This window comes from Aplysia californica, unplaced genomic scaffold, assembly GCF_000002075.1.
Source record: "Aplysia californica isolate F4 #8 unplaced genomic scaffold, AplCal3.0 scaffold00465, whole genome shotgun sequence".
NCBI classification, from domain to species: domain Eukaryota; kingdom Metazoa; phylum Mollusca; class Gastropoda; order Aplysiida; family Aplysiidae; genus Aplysia; species Aplysia californica.
The window spans coordinates 197,291-213,781 of NW_004797735.1; the positions used below are offsets into that span (position 1 = coordinate 197,291).

General features: G+C 37.8%; 1 protein-coding gene across 3 annotated transcripts in view; it reads left to right on the top strand.

The window, feature by feature from the left end:
* LOC101853253 overlaps positions 1 to 16,491 on the top strand; it is a 38,104-nt gene that overhangs the window by 4,293 nt on the left and 17,320 nt on the right. The window contains exons 2-8 of one of the 3 annotated variants that reach the window (XM_013086417.2): positions 4,505 to 4,546; positions 8,536 to 8,609; positions 10,609 to 10,677; positions 12,504 to 12,582; positions 14,568 to 14,715; positions 15,470 to 15,535; positions 15,871 to 15,994. In XM_013086417.2, coding sequence (XP_012941871.1) covers positions 4,505 to 4,546; positions 8,536 to 8,609; positions 10,609 to 10,677; positions 12,504 to 12,582; positions 14,568 to 14,715; positions 15,470 to 15,535; positions 15,871 to 15,994 — 602 coding nt within the window. The remainder of the gene's footprint in view (positions 1 to 4,504; positions 4,547 to 8,535; positions 8,610 to 10,608; positions 10,678 to 12,503; positions 12,583 to 14,567; positions 14,716 to 15,469; positions 15,536 to 15,870; positions 15,995 to 16,491) is intronic. The other 2 variants (XM_035971579.1, XM_035971578.1) reach the window with 2 other exon arrangements.

Sequence of the window (16,491 nt, forward strand, 5' to 3'; positions counted from 1 at the left end):
GATCAGTCCTGCCTAAGACGGCCACCTGTCTTATACGGCCACTTTTCTCCTTGGCAATGGGTGGCCGTCTTACACAGGTTTGACTGTATTCTTATACATGTCATTTTAGATTTTGAACTGGTTAGTTTTAGTTTTTGTAAGAATTTTACGGCACTTGCAACACAATTAGATAAATATAAGTGCCGAAGATTACAAGAGAGAAGATATTTTAAAAAGGAGGAGAGAAAGAACAATAGATGTTTGATAGGAGAAAGAAGGAGTATACCAGACCAGAGCACCTGTCAAACACAAAATGAAGTTATGGTGAAAAGAAATCTAATATGGTGAAAAGAAATATCTAAAATTATTTTTAAAGTATGAACTATGAAAAATGGGTTCAAAGTTTCAACATGATATTTATCATAAATGTATGTATTTAAAGCACTGTCTTGGCTTGTACCCAAGTTTTAAAGTCGTTTTCATAGAATAGCACACAGACATTCTCAAATATAATAGACCTTTATATTGTTAAGTTAAAAATAGGAAGACTGATTGAAATTAGACTTAAGTGTAAAAGCGATAGAATGTCAAAACTTTCACAGGAAAAAAAATTGGAATCAGTTCTGTAATTGATAAAAATCATATTTGTAAATGATTTTTTTTCAGTAAATTACTCCAACTCAACTCGAAATGACCCAATCCCATCCTTTGTCTTGGCTTTTTTTTTAGCTCAAAACTAAGTTTGCAGTCACATCAGTTCTCACAGAGTGCATCACATTTTAACATAAAAGAAAGAAGAAAGAGCATTGTTGACTTTGGCATGAAAATAAAAAGTAGAGCTACAGTCGTGTGTATAGACAATCCAAAATTGCAAAACTTGAATTCACGGATATAATTCACACAGTGTGTGCCATTCCCCGACTGAATTGCTACATTTTCTTTTTATTGGCAGCACGACATTCTAGAATACATGCATGATAGTGTCAAAAACTCATCTTGAAAAGCCTGATAAATAAAATTGTTACTCACGATTGTCTCTAGTTTTAATCACCGTGTGCACACAATGAAAAACTAACGTACACCCATCATCATCTAGAGAATCATGTTACATGAGCCCACTGCCCTTGTTTTTCCAAGCACAGCATGATACATTGTACATGCATGCTCCCCATCGCACATTACTTTGTAGTGTGTGTTCGATGTTAGACTTTCCTGTGTGATCAAAGACAGACAGTGTGGCCTTGCACTTGGCAATTTGGGATGTGAATTATTTTTCTGTTTGTGCGCATGTGTGTGTGGTCGTCAGGCCTCTTATTTTCAGGCTAACTTAACTTTTTGATGTTCTATCTTAAGGGGTATTTAAACCCTTTTGTAGAAACTTAAAGGGTTGTTGGTTTTTTTGTTCATGTCTGACATAATAGTCCTCAAAAGTCAATTATCTTCTAATTTTACTGTAAGAATTTTTGCATGTAAACATTTAACTCACGCGCATATTCACACAGTCACACACAGAGTGACCATGACAATGACTGAATGCTAACGATTTTTAATTAACTGTGAGGTTTCATTGTATCAACAAGAAATAAATGAGGGTGGTGGTTGTTCGACCAATAAAAAATGGAGTAAAGTTGACAAACCAAAAGGGGTCAATTCTGACCGTAATACACAAAGAAAATAAACTGATTCATTATTCTTCAAAGCCACCCCAGGGTTCACATTCCAGTCTTTACAGACTTCAGATATTTTTCCTTCATGAAAATTTCACAAGCCTCCTGGATCACTTCCTTTTCATCAAATAAAAATGCCTCATGCTTGAGTAGGGCGACTGCTTCTGGCACAGACAAAAGGTGACTGCTTGCTTGTATGTGTGTGGGTGTATTGTCGAATCATTGACTCGGCTTTGGGATAGAGAACGGGGAAAATGATGCTTTCTAGACGTATACCACCTACGTTTAAAAGGGTATGCAAACCTCCGAAATGAAATTTTAAAGAGTAACTCTCATGCACCTCCAAAACTTAGAGGGGGTAATCTGCAGATTTAATGCATAATATACGCACATCTGCGCGTAATGGGGAGCCTTGGGTTGTTTGAACATGAAGGCGTGGATGGAGAAGTAATTACGCATGAGGGGTGCGTGGCATGCTATGCCCAGTATTTGTAGCCTTGTCCTGACAGTGATCTGATGCTAGACCTTTTTTTTTCGGTCATAAACTGATCAGCATGGCCCTTTTCCTTTTTCTTGCTTCCACACTCAACAAGGCGCACGCAGTGTCTTTCCTTCAGCCCTCTTAGTCTTATTCAAACTGGGTGCTTTTCATGATGACAATGATTTAAATTCTGATTGATATATCATCACAGATATTTTCCTTGATTTTCTTCAGTAGCTATCTCGTATTTTTCATTATTCCTGTTTACTAGAATTTTACGGATACATATGTGTCACGACACGGTTGAATCAGGAGCTCGTCTATTTAGGGCATGTGGAGTTACGTGTATTGGTATAATCTGAAAGTTGGTTTATTTGCCTTTCTTCCAATGAAATAAATATCCATTTATCTAGAAAAGAACTCAAGATATTTGCGATTGAAGAAGGTGAGATTGCCTGGTTTTGGTGGTGAAATTACTGAGAAAATGACCCCCAAGTTTTATAAGTCATATAGCTAAAGAGTCTTTTAAAACTGAAAAATGACATATTTTGTGCCTTTAATCAATGTTTTTCAGTAAAATTCACGTGGACATAAAAGAGGTTAAGCCAAAAAATAAGAAATAGATACAAATTTCCAAACTGGGAGAAAAAATGCCTGTTTCTCCGATTTCATTATTTTGGTTAGCGCCTGATTTCACCACGCTGCCTCACATATGTCTGACACATACTATTTCCTCATACTGAATGCAGATCTAGGATCTAGATCCAGATAAATCGAATCTAGAATAGTATATCATCATCATCATTGCTTTCTCATCCTGCACCAGGGTATAGGCCATGGACAAATACTTTCCACCTTTCTCTATCCTGGGCTCGCCTCTTGATGTTATTCCATGTCTTACCACTTTTCTGAACATCAATTTCTGTGATTCTTTTCCAAGTTCCACACCGTCTTTCCCTTGATCTTTTACCCTGTGGATTCCAGTCCAACACTTTTTTGTTATGCAGCTGCCTGACTTCCTGAGAGTATGTCCAATCCGTACGCCACCGCCTTCTTCCTGCCTCATCTCTGACTGGGATTTGTCTTATTTTCCTTCTCACTTTCTTGTTGGTGACCCTGTCTGTCCATTTGATCCTCAGTAACATTTTTAGACACTTGTTGAAGAAAGCTTGGGTCCTCTTTATGCAAGTCAGTGATGCTTTCCATGTCGCACATGCATGCAACAGGACTGGTTTCACATTTGAATTGAAATAGAGTAGTAGATATTTAGGTCTAAATTTAATCTGTACTTGGATCAACATATTTCATTTTGTTCAACCTCAGTTCATTAGAGTACCTTTTTATCTATCATGCCAGCAATTTTTTTTACTGCAATAGTTCTATTTCTTTGTGCTCCAATCTTCAGTTAAGTAGCAATGCGTTTTATTTAACTGAGGCATGCTTGTTTTAATATTTTCTCATAAAAGTAAAATGTGCAGATAGCAGATGGCTGAGATGGTTGGTCAACAGCTGTCCGGACTCTTATTTTCAGCAACACTTAAGTGTTTATGGTAACAATGGTAACAGGTGTTTTTCAGTGTAACTCAAGCTGGTGACTGTCTGGTAGTGTAGCCACTAGTCTTTTATTGATTTGAGTAAATATTGACAGAACTACCTTGGAGATATTTTTGTGGCCTCCTGGTTCACGGAGTCTCATTGTAGAAATATCATAAATATTGAATGGAGATTTTTTCGTATAAGAGTAATATGAAATTGCAAGTGAATGAACTATAGAGATGTTGGAAAATGAAATGTTCATATTTTTTTAACACACACTCATGTGTACCGTGTTTATGTTTACATGTGTGTTTGTAGATGTGTGTGTGCGTACGCATAGGTGTTAATCAATTTCTTATTAGTAATAGGAAAAGAATACTGAGAAAGGAGGGGAAAGGAGAAAGAGAGTGCAAGAGACAGAGACAGCGATCTGAGAGAGAGAGAGAGATAAAGATAGACTATTAAGTCGGTAAGTAGATAGGTAGACAGATTCTGACAGATTGGCAAAAATTGGCTCAAAATTTTGATGAGAAGGGAAAGGTAGAATAAGTTTCGAATACAGTTGAGCACAGATTATAATCAAACTTGTCGGGGATTGCAAATGTGTTGGACACATTCATAATTTGGATAAACTGATAAAGAAAAATTAAAGATATCGTTTATTAGTCACGGGATAGCAAACTGTACAAGCTCTCCATGATTTTGAGTTTTCCATGTTCATGTTATCTGTCCTTGGCTTCACATTTCAGTTGTTTTGTATGGTGGCATGAACTACTGCCATATATTTATTGTCTGCCAACATTAATGATATGTTTCTTTCTTTTTTTTTTTTTCTCGGCAGATTTTGTGACAATTGCTACCATTCTGGGAACAGGAATATTAGGTGAGAAGATGAGGAAGCTGTATAAGAATTCATTTTTAGATTTTTTATTAAAAGATAATTCTTAGAACTGAAATACAAATGCATTAGAATCTGCTTAAACCGAGCATAGTGTCAGTCCAAAAGCAGTCAGTAAACTGAAATAAAGTAAAATCCCTGATTTTTCTTTCTCATTCAAACTATCTCTCTAAACCAAAGAAAATCCAGCGGCCCCGCAAACATAGGTTGAAGTGGATTCCACTGTAGTATCTTCACCCAATCTATATCAACTGCAGCTCAGAAGTTCACCATTAGAAGCTGAGCTTTATTTTATATATATATATATATATATAAATCCTTATTGATTTAATTACTACTCGGTGTGTTATTTAAGGTTCACACGTGTATCATAATAATAATAATAATAAATAGCATTTGTATAGTGCATATCCCCTCTCAACAGCAGTCTCTATGCGCTTTACACTATATTATTACCCCAGCAGACCATAGAACACTCCGAAACATTCTCAGCTTCCAGGGAAGCATACAGTGCAAGCTGCTGATTAAGCGCTCAGAGACTAACGAACTGACAAGATCTTTGGCTGTCTATAGCCGGGTACCCATTCCTACCTGGGTGAAGTGAGGAAAATTCTTGTAAAGTGCCTTTCTCAAGGACACAACGTCGGGCCCCTGATGAGATTCGAACCCCCGACCTTGCGGTTGCGAGTTCGAGAGCCTAACCACTAGGCCACCGACTCCTGCTGCTTGAAGCTCAGTTGAACTTGCTCTTACAGCTATGTGTCCAAAACTATCACCTGCGCAAACGACCACTTCCCAGTTCCCCTCTTGTGCTTTTGTGCTGTGTTAAAATGACACTGTTCGGAAAGTCCACCTGACTAAGACGATCACTTTTGCTCCTCAATAAGAATAAGAGGTGGCTGTCTTGGACAATTTCGACTGTACTTAGTTGGTCTCCTTAGTTTTAAGTTTTTGGTTAGATTTTCTTCTTTTATCCGAAGAAGTAGCCCATTGTTGTCAGTGATATTGTGTTTCTTTAGGAATTGACAATTTGCCGCGGGTGCCCAAGATATAGATATTTATGTTTCTGTGACTCTATAAAGTATTTAGGTTCCATGCAGTTGTGTACACCAACAAGACCTGAGCTTTCCATGAAGTTCCAGTGCATCACATATGCTACTGATAATTATTCAAAAACAAGTTTGTTAAAACCATAGTAATAATAATCCCTTTGAAAATATCATTTAACTGTCGTCTATTTGTGCACTTCGGCTGCTGTGGGTTCATGACTTGATGATCAGTGAAACAAACTGTTTAATGGCACTGACTATAAAAAAGATTTCAAATCATCATTAAGTGCTAGATCTGCAACAGACATCAGTGTTCATGGTTTTCCATCCATTCCTTTGCCTGGATGCTCTAAAAAAACCGACATTTTCGAGGCTTGTAATCAACTTTTATGTTTCAGTAGTTTCCGCTTTATGTTTCAGGTTATCAGATTTAGCAGATTCTTAAAGCAAAAATATTTAGCTGTACATTACACTTCAAAAACAGAGAAGAAGTCATATTATTGTGATGACTGCCAGCAAATTGATGGTAAGGGTTTTATAGCGCTCGTAACTGCATAATGTCATATGAGCGTGCCAGAAACATCAAATATTTTCAGTTGGTAGGAAATTTAGAATTTTGCCCCGGTGGCGGCCGAAGCCTACTCTTATCGATTTTAGACCATCAAGGGATCTTGAACATGCGCAACTTGCACACGGGACCTAGAGATTTTTAACCCTTGTCCGAGAAGGCAAGGTGTAGATCTTTCCTACCAGAAGATCAGGGGTGTGGCTAAAAGACAGTAAGAAGGAGCTAAGGAGTAGCCGTAGAAAGGCCTCAGAAAGAGTCCAGAGCCGAGGTGAGGGGGTGGGGGCTGAAAGTGGAGACGAAAGCAGACGACAGAACATTGGAAAAGAACAGGAAATGGGGTGAAAGGAGACAATTTTAGAGAAGAAAATGTTTCAGTCGCTGCCCGGATTCAAACCAAGGACCTTTGAATGAGAGGCAGACACCTTGACCTTTAGGCTACGAGAGCCCCCCCCCCCCAGCAAATTAATAGTTTTTTTCTAATCAAAGCTTTTAAATAAAAATAATTCATTGTATTTTGATTTTCGATGCATCCTCAATCTGCAAAGAGAAAAAACAGAGTGCATGATACTGATTACTCTGAGATAAAGGCTGATTTCTTTTCCTTTATCTATGTTTTGTGTTTGGAATCTATGAGCTATTGATGTGGGCCCATTTTAACTTTGTCAACTTATTAAGCAGGATCTCCTCTGACTAAACGTTAAAACAAAAGATAACCGACCATTTTAATGTAGTTTTTTTTTTATGCCCACCACGTCAAGATAGTTTAGATCATTTAGGAGATGGGCTTTGACACTGCTTGTCAGGGCCAACCAAGGCTGCGAGGGATACAACGTCACAGAGGGAAAAATTGAGATACTCAATAAAGATTCTCCCGACTTGAGAATGGAACTCATGTCTTCTGTGTGTGATGATGAAGAGCCTAAATGCTATACCACAGACGCCAGTTGGCTGAGCTGGGCATCCTATGTAGAAACACTATAATTTGACGAATTTCTTATTGTTGTTGCTTTGACCATTCAGCACCACCATATCGACTCTCTTCATAATTTGTCATTTTGTGCTAAATGGTTTTTATTGAGCCATCTGATGGTTGCACCAAGAAACAAATAAAGATTTGTGTTGATAAGACCCTGAGAGCCTTCAACTAGCTCAATAGAATTTGGAAACATAAGAAGCCGAGCTCAGACTTAAAGCTAAGAGTGCACAACTTGAATGTCCTGTGAGTGTGAGTCATCCTGTATGGTTAATTGAGTTTTATTCGCTTTGTCACAGGCTGTATGTCTATCAATGATTTACCTGCAATTAATCATGATTTACTTGCCATTAATCCTGAGGTGAATGATTATCACTGAGTCACGTGTGTGTTAAATCAGAGATTTATCATTGCCCATCTGTCTGTTATCTTTTTTTTCCCATCCATGCATGTTTTTAAAACACAAACAGGAATTATCATGGTTACATGTTATTTAATACTGTTTCATTTGGTCTGGGATGAAGGTGGTGGTGCCCTGGGGTCCTTCTTCTTTTTTTTTCTATTTCTGTCCAAGTTTTTATATTGTTTGTGGGCAGTTGTGGGTTGTCACTGTTAGAACCTATTTCTTTTCTTTCCATTTATTGTTTCTATCTGTCAAATTATTTCAGGATCGGGCTAATTTTGTTGAAGATATCTTTAGCCATTGCAATTCGTCGTTTTATTTCTGTGTAACATTTATTGGCATCATATGCACTTATTTATTCCTAGATATACAAACTGTTGAACCTGAAACTAGATTTTATATGAACTTATTCCATTTGTAAACTTGTTGAATCTCCCCAGTGCAGTGCTACTGACTGAAGTGTATTTAGGCCATTCCCAAAGGGGGGATATTAACATGTTTTAATGCACAGTAGAATTGTAAATGGGCTGATTTATCAATGTCATGCTCATACTGTGCCGCAACAACATTAGGGGAGCGGCTGCTTTTTCTTTCCTCATCCTTACTATCGTCTTTTTTTCCTCTACTTCTTTTGTATGTTTGTCACTCTCTTGTGAAATGCTTTTTCCGGGGTGCCTTAATAGTCGAAGCAGACTTTGTGCTGTTGAGGCTAGAGGGGTGAACGGAGTAAGCCTGATTCCCCGTTTGGACTTCTCTGTTGATATCCACCCCTTGGCACTCCTATGACTTTTTACAATTGCGAGTGCCGAAAAACTTTACTGCAACCAAAAGTAACTAAAACTCAAATGTTTTCCCTCCATTTAATGAATTAAATAACCTTTATAGCTATGTACTTTTCAACAAACAAACAAAAGTGAATTATTTGCCCGGTACTAAAGACCTGTTTATTGTTATGCCATTTTTAATTCTTATTCTATTCAGGCTTACCAGTCACACTTGTGAACTCAGGCCTGTACCCTTTCCTCATCACATTCATCCTTGATGCTGTTGTACAGGTAATGTCCATTCCCCCCCCCACACACACACATACACACTCATCGCCATCAAACAAATAAGCTCTGTCTACTAATACATACTGATGGACATGTTATGTACATTAACAGAAACAACCTCATTCAACTGCTCAGACTCGCACTCACATACCGACAAGGACATGATTCGCAAGCAGACAAATATATGCACAAAAAACACACATGCGCATAGACAGACTGATAAACAAATGACCATGAACGATGGTGCTCATGTGACCTTATGCAGTTGCGAGTGCCGTAAAACCCTCTACTATGAAAAAAAAAAAAACATGAACGGAAAAAAAACGTATGCTAGTTTTCTTGTCCTGTCAGTTTTGTGTACGTACTAGTTCACCCTGATGTTCTTTCAGCAATGTGTTAGGCTCATGCTGGTGTGGGAGTCACATTTATAAGCAGCTGTGATAATGAGAATTTTTATGTAATGAATGTTCATTAGGTGTGCAACAGCTTTAGGTTTAAAAAAAAAGAAGATTTTTTGGTAAAGGTTTTACTGCGCTCGTAACTGCATAAGGTCATATGAACGTGCGGGGCACGTTCAACAGCTTCAGCTTGGGAGGAATTCATTTTGGATTTTTGCCTGGGTGGTGGCCGAAACCTACTTTTATCAACCTCAGGATCACCAAGGGATCTTTAACGTGTGCAAGTTGCACACATGACCTCTGAGATTTTTCGACTTTATCCAAGAAGACTAGGCGTTAGATCTTACTTACCCTAAGATCAGGGGTGTGGCTGAAAGACAGCAGTAAGATAGAGCCAAAGAGTAGCAGTAGAAAAGAAGAACATGGTTAGAGAGCAGGAAAGAGGTGAAAAGAGAAAATTTTCTGCGGCTGTCAGGTTTCGAACCCAGGACCTATTGAATGAGAGGCAAACGCCGTACCTCTGGACCATGAGAGGCCCCCAGTTTTAATATTCCTTTTTATAGAGATTGTTCTTATATTGGTTGGAAAAAGCCCCTGCTTTTTATTTTTGTTGGGTTTTTAAGTTTTTAAAATGGAGAATACCTATAAAGAGAATGAAATGGAAGGAGGCTTGAGAGGATTATGCTCATATGTTGTATTGGTCTAATTTGATCTACTTATATTATATAATATGCTAGACTAGCAACAGTATCCTCAACTTTGAAAGGACCATGGGTATTTGATGATTATTCTTGTGTAGTTTACTCCTTCTTTCCTATCTAACATCTGTCATCCTTATCATTCTTTCTTTTCTGTGTATATTCCTCTCTAGTAACAACTTTAATCTTCAGCACTTATTTGTGTTGCAAGTGCTGTAAAACTCATACGAAAACTAAAATTGAATTATCTGTCAAGCATATGGGTTTAATTTCTCTATGAACACTATTAGGTTATCTAAGAGGTGGGACCTCTGAATTTAACATATGTCTCCGATAGGACTGAGCCAAATGGGTTGAAAGCCTTGAGAACTCCACAAAGCAACCTGAGCTCAAGAGCACCCAATCTGGGATTTGAACCAAGGCCATCCGTTCCGTAGTCCAGCATGTACCAACTGAGCTAACCAAATGCCCTGGACCTATCTGTGTGTTGTTGGGTGCTCAGATCATGCAGAAACAATGACAGAAATACGCCAACATCTATTGCTGTAGCTTAACTCATTCAGTATGTAATTTAAAAATTTAATTTGGCATTTGAAAACCATTTGGATGCAATTAATGTGTGACCTCATGAATCATTTTGAGAGTTTGGGGGATAAAACGACCTTTACAGAAATGGTAGTGAATGTTATAGTTGCAGATATATATTATTGGAAAGGTTATTCAATGTTAATGTTCAATGATTTTATAAAAGCAGAAGGATGGAAAAATGATGAAACAAACTTTGGATCCAGTTCAAATTGCGGATATATTGGAGATGCATCCAAATGTGTTCCCCAGAAGTCACCATTATATCGACAATACATCCGAAAAGAGTTAACTAACCAATTTTTCTGACTTGTATTACAGTCCCTCTTGGTCCACTTTTTTGTGGATCTCCTACAACGGGCAGTGGCAGCTCAACATGTTGAGCAAAGGGTAGGTCTAGACAGATCGACTGCTCAGTGTAAGACTCCATCGTATGTCTTTTTTTCTAAATGTTGTATAGCAAGCAGTCAAGATAGAGTTTTCTGCTGTCAGTCCAGTCTCAGAAAATTAAAACTTTATGTTGTCCAACCTGTCAAAGATGACTGTGTGGTGTCGAGATAAAAAGCGGTCATCTTAGAGAAGTGGTCTTCTTAATCTGAGGCAGATGAAAGTTAAGAAAAAGGAAACGTTTCCCTTCTGACGTCCAAACTAGAGGTAGTTAAAGGCTTTGCCCGCTATAAAGCCCATTAAAATGTTTGTCATTTGGAAAGAGGAGGAAAGGAGTTTTGGGTTTTATTGTGGATGATGTTGGTTGGGGTTTTAAACATTTTTAAAACTTTCCCTTCGGAGTTTCCACCGGTTCTGACTTTTTGTGGAGGTGCAAGACTACGGTTTTCTATCACTAAACACTCTTTTTGCTTGTTCACACTCTGTCCTAAGTTGCACCCTGTCAGGATTGATTTGAGTTTGTTTTTTCTCCAATGTGGACAATGAAACGGGACATTTTTCTGTCTCTGTCTGATGCAGGTGAATAAATGAAAATATAATATCAGTTTAATGTATCGCCCTTCCTTCCTATGGACATGAGCAAACACTTGAGTGTGCTCTACTTTTACTCCTCTGGGTTCCGAATGCAGTGTGTGGTTGCTTAAGATAACAGTCATCCCATGTGGGTTAAGTGCACAGGTCCTACTGTAAAGCTCAGGATAACATGGTTCATAGGATTTAAACCAAGAATCTTGTACTCGCAGTCTACAGGCCCTTTGAGGCCTTCAGGACACTATTTTGCAGCCCTTTTGTGACACAAAGTTTAGCTTAAGTGCAGCCCTCCCTGAAACAAAATGTGGCTGAGCTGTACTATATAAGAGGAAGTACTGCCAGGTCTCTGACTCCCAGCAAGGAGTATGTAAGAGATGCCTGTGTTCTGAAGAACCTTCTTGCCCTAAACTGCTATTAATAAAAATTGAGAAGATTATAGAAAAATAATTGAAACTTTTTGAAAAATGTGTGTGTGTGTGTGTGTGTGTGTGTGTGTGTGTGTGTGTGTGTGTGTGTGTGTGTGTGTGTAATACTTGATGTGGCTTAGGCTCACCCAGGCTATACCTCTAGCAACCCCGGGTAATTAGAATTTGAGTTCCCGGGTTTAGACGTTGCGGTGGGAACGTAATTACGTAAATGAGGGAAATGTAAAAATGTATGTTTATCTCCCAATATAGGTGGATTAATGCCGTAGCTCTGATTGTTTCCAGCACTGAATGATCATTATTTTTTTGGTGCATGTTTGTTAAGGTAACTATCTATTTACAGAGAAACATATTTTAATTTTTAAGCTGTCATTTATATCTAGTATGTAAATGTCATATTTTATTCCTGTGTTTCATGTTATGACGTGATTACTTTTATATCTTCTATCACTTGCTGGCCTATCTCTACCTGTAATATATTTTATGGTCGCTGTGCTTTTTTTTGACAAGTGTGTCGTTGATTGGTGTTCTTATATGGTCGTTTATGTCCTGGCTTGTTGAAACTTCTATAAAAAGAAACAAATAAAGGAACAATTTCCCCCAGCTACTACATTCCACTCCACACTCTCACACATGCACACACACACACACACACACAGACACACAATCATATAAAAACAACAACAACAACTGACAAAACCTGAAAAATCCCAGTAGCAATAACAACAAAAGAATACAACCAACAAAAGCACAGCGAGCAAACACGCAAAGCAGTTCTTTTTTTTCTTTCTGATTCTCTATGTGTGAACACAGGAGGAATCTGTGCCACTGAACACCATGTTAGAAGAGGACATTGACCTCGAGAGTGATGATGGAGATGAACTTACCAATGGTGAGGGATGGCCCATGGGCTTGTGTTGTTGTGATGGGTAACTGAAGGCCGCCCCTGTTAAAGTGCGCCTCCTTGTCTCTCTCTGCAAATCATTGGAAAGCTGTTAAAATGTACAAGTTGCAGAAAACAAAATATTGGGAGCGAAAAAACCAGTTTCATTCTTTTAACAGTTGCCCCAAAATTGTGTATTTTTTCTTGATTTTATTTTTTCAACATGTGGAATTTGAATTTCTACAGCTCACGCAACTGATATCACAGATTAAGAGTCTGTAATAAAAGATTTTTTCCAAAATTTTAGGCTAAGTAGGCTACATTTTATAGCTAGCTGGTCAACAAAATCTTTTTGTAGTTCCTTCCTTTTTGTGGATGGTTGGAGGGTGAGGGGTTTTTTTGTGTAGATTTTGCATCTTTATTTCCTCTTTTGTTTCTGTCTGTCATAATATTTTCCTGTGATAATTGATCATTATCATTGTAATATCATGTTGGTGTGCATCTCTTTACGGAACAAATTCAAAACAAATTGTCTGAGCCAATCCAAGTTCAATGGGATACAGCAACCCTGTAGAAATATATGTAGAGGAATGAAAGGATTGTTGAGGGCAGTTGTCTCTATTGTGGTCTGTTTTGTTCAGTTCTTTTAGTGTTACAATTTTAAAGTCTGTTCTGAATTAAATGTGACTTCATTGTGCTGATTGGTCTTACTTAAACGACACTTCAACATCAATAACGACTGTGCCATGCCATTCACTTCTTTTGCCACCTTTTCATTCTGTTCCTCCTCGTGGTTCTTTGGCGCTAACTTACCTAGAACTTTTATAATGAGCTCGGTTAATGTACTTTTCAATTGCCTAGCCTAACCGAATGTTTCACTCATTTATTGGGACTGTGGTACGATTTTTGTCCTCACTTGCTCGCTTAGTTTCTCTTGCATGACAAATAGAAACAACAAAGGGAAAGAAAAGGAGGACCTACCACCAGCAGCGCTCTCCAACCACCTGTGTTTTATATCTCTCACACACAATATATCTGCCATTGTACATAATCGCCATAAACCACAGTTCAACAGTCAGTCTCTTTTGTATTGCTTTTATCATGTATATGTTAGCCCAAACACATTGATGTGCATCCCATCTCTACAAAAGCTCATTTGAATTTACAATTGCCCGTTTAACAGGCTGATACCATCTGTTTTACCTCTCAGGCCAAGGGGAAATACCCATTGTTTTTTTGCTGAAGTCATTCAACCCTTTCCACCATTTGTCCTGCCTTTGTTTGTAGTGTGCGGAACTCATTTGCATTTTTAATCGTCAGAGGAAGATATTTTTTAAAATGGGTTTCCTGATGAAAGCTTTGCGCCTTGGTAAAACAAAATTAATAATATTTAGCTATTTTGAGCTGAATCTAGAATTTTCCTTTTTTGTATAATCGGCTTCGGTCGAATAATGATAATAATAAATGACATTTATATAGCACTCAACCCCGAATAAAGTACACAGGCTCTGAGCACTTTACAATACAGTACAACATACAACAGTAACATAAAACGTGTTCTGACTAAAGAAAATTATTCCAAATATTAATCTTATTAATTTAAAAACAGAAACAACTTCTGCTGACATTTGAATGAATCAAAAGATTTGATTTCTCTCAAAGTACTTGGTAAAGCATTCCAGATCTTGGGGCCTTGGTATTCAAATGCCCTTTCACCCATAGTTTTAAGTTTCATAGATGGTAAAATAAATTTCTTTTTGTAAGCTGATGACCTTAAACTGCGAGTTGGAATGCACAGTCTTAACAGATTTGATAAATATGATGGTGAATTCAGAGGAAAGAAAACTCCTCTCCTGACACTACTCATATTGAGTGAAGACTCTTTATCCAGGACTTAAAACTAGGGTTGTTTGTCCATGTGCTGACTTTGAAATTATTTAAATCCTCTGTGGTTTGATTTTCAGCCCAGGGTTTGAAACTTGTCACACTTTCAGTGCAATTCACAGGTGCCATCATGAAGGGAAAGATGCAGCACATCCGAGAGGTCCCACTGGTCCAGCCTCCGAACCTCCACCTTCTGGGCAAACTGTTCCTGGGTTGCGGCTTGCAGCAGGTTTTTGATATGCTTATCATCTTGCAATTGTGAGTTCCTTAATTTTTTAATTTTTGTTGCCTCACCAAAAGTCTGTTTTCTGTTCTTTTCTTTTTTATTAATAGGTTTTGAGCCATGAACCTATCTCGTAGTTTCTAATTATCCTAGTTAAAAAAGTATCCAATTTTTAAAAAACTGGGGTTTTTTTGGGGGGTTTTTTTGTCTTGGGTTTTTTGTTTTCGGGAGGGGGGGGGGAGGCATGTTCTCTTTTTTAACTTGTTCATTTTATTCAATAGCATTATTTAAAATATGGTCTGAGATCTGGTCTAATTTATACTAGTGCGTAAGGACTGTTGTGAAATTGTTTCTATTGTATTGTTTCTATCCCTGATCTCCTGTTTGTGTCCTGTAATGGTTTTTCTCATGGTTACATTTTATACTCTGATTTATTAGTGGGTGACAAAGTGAGCAACCTGATTTTACTTATTTAAAAGAGTTTTGAACTAGTGCTGGTTTCTGAAGGTCAGAATATTTCTATTTGTATTGCATATTAAAATAAAAAGATTTTGTTTCCGGATAGAAAATAATTTAATCATAAAATTTAATTTGGGTTTCACTGTTTATAAAAGAAGTTGTGAATACTTTTTGTGCATGCATTGATAAAGATAATGTGACAGAGGTTTGATGAAACTTAAATAAAATTACTTCCGTTTTATTAAAGCCTTGCATTCAATGACAGTTGGCTGGAAAAATTGATGATACATTCTTAATGGTGTCTTTGTTCTTCCATCTTGTTCACTTCAGCATTGCTCTCCTTGTTTGCTACGCCTTAGCCGGGAGTGAAGCTTTTGCACAGCTCATTGGAATTGAGTAAGTTCATTACTGTATGTGTCACGACGTGGCGGAATTTGGCACTCTTCAATTTTTGAGCTGATAGATTTATTGTATACTCTTAAGTCTGTCCATTTGCTTTATTTTCAGCCATCTATTTTGAATAGAAATAAAGATACCTGTATGTTATATCACTTTAATTTTTTTTAATGTTCAAAATTAAAAGAAAAATGAAATAACAAGGGTGCTACTGTCATTCCTTTTTTATACCATGCCATGCTGTTCAAAATGAAAAGAAAAATGAAATAACAAGGGTGCTACCGTGATTCCTCTTTAATACCATGCCATGTTATTTTTTTTCTCTGTCCACACAGCCACTTCTATGTGATCCCTGTGTTTGTCTGGGTACTCACCACGGCTATTGTGTTTGCCCTGAGCCTTATACAGCCAGTGGTCTCAGTCCTGACCTTCGTCAAAGGCTCTCTGTTGTTGGGCACGGTAGGTGGAGTTGTTGTTGTTGTTGTTGGCGGTGGTGGTGGTGGTGGTGGTGTTTGTGGTGCTGATGTTAGTGTTGCTCTTATTGTTGTTGCTGGTAGTAGTGGTTGTGTTGTTGTGGTTGCTGATGTTGTTTTTGTTTTGTCGTTGTTCACATTGTTTTCATCCATGTTAGAGTTGTTATTGTTGCAGTGTTTGGTGTTGCAGTCATTTTTTTTTGTTGTTTTTTTTTATGCGGTCATTGGTGTTGTTGTAATTGTTGATGTTGTACTCGTTTTTGCTGATGATGTTTCTGACTGCGGGCTGCTGGTGGATGCCCTGTGTGGTGTGATCCCTCTACTCTAGTGCCTGTCAACCTTTTTATAGCCAACGTTTGCCACTGTTATGTGGTTACAATTTTTTGTACTGTTCACCTGTATGTATTTACAGGCTGGACATAAAATAACACCTGCTACTTCCCAAGTCATCCCCACTACCCACCAAAGTAAACAAATGTTCCC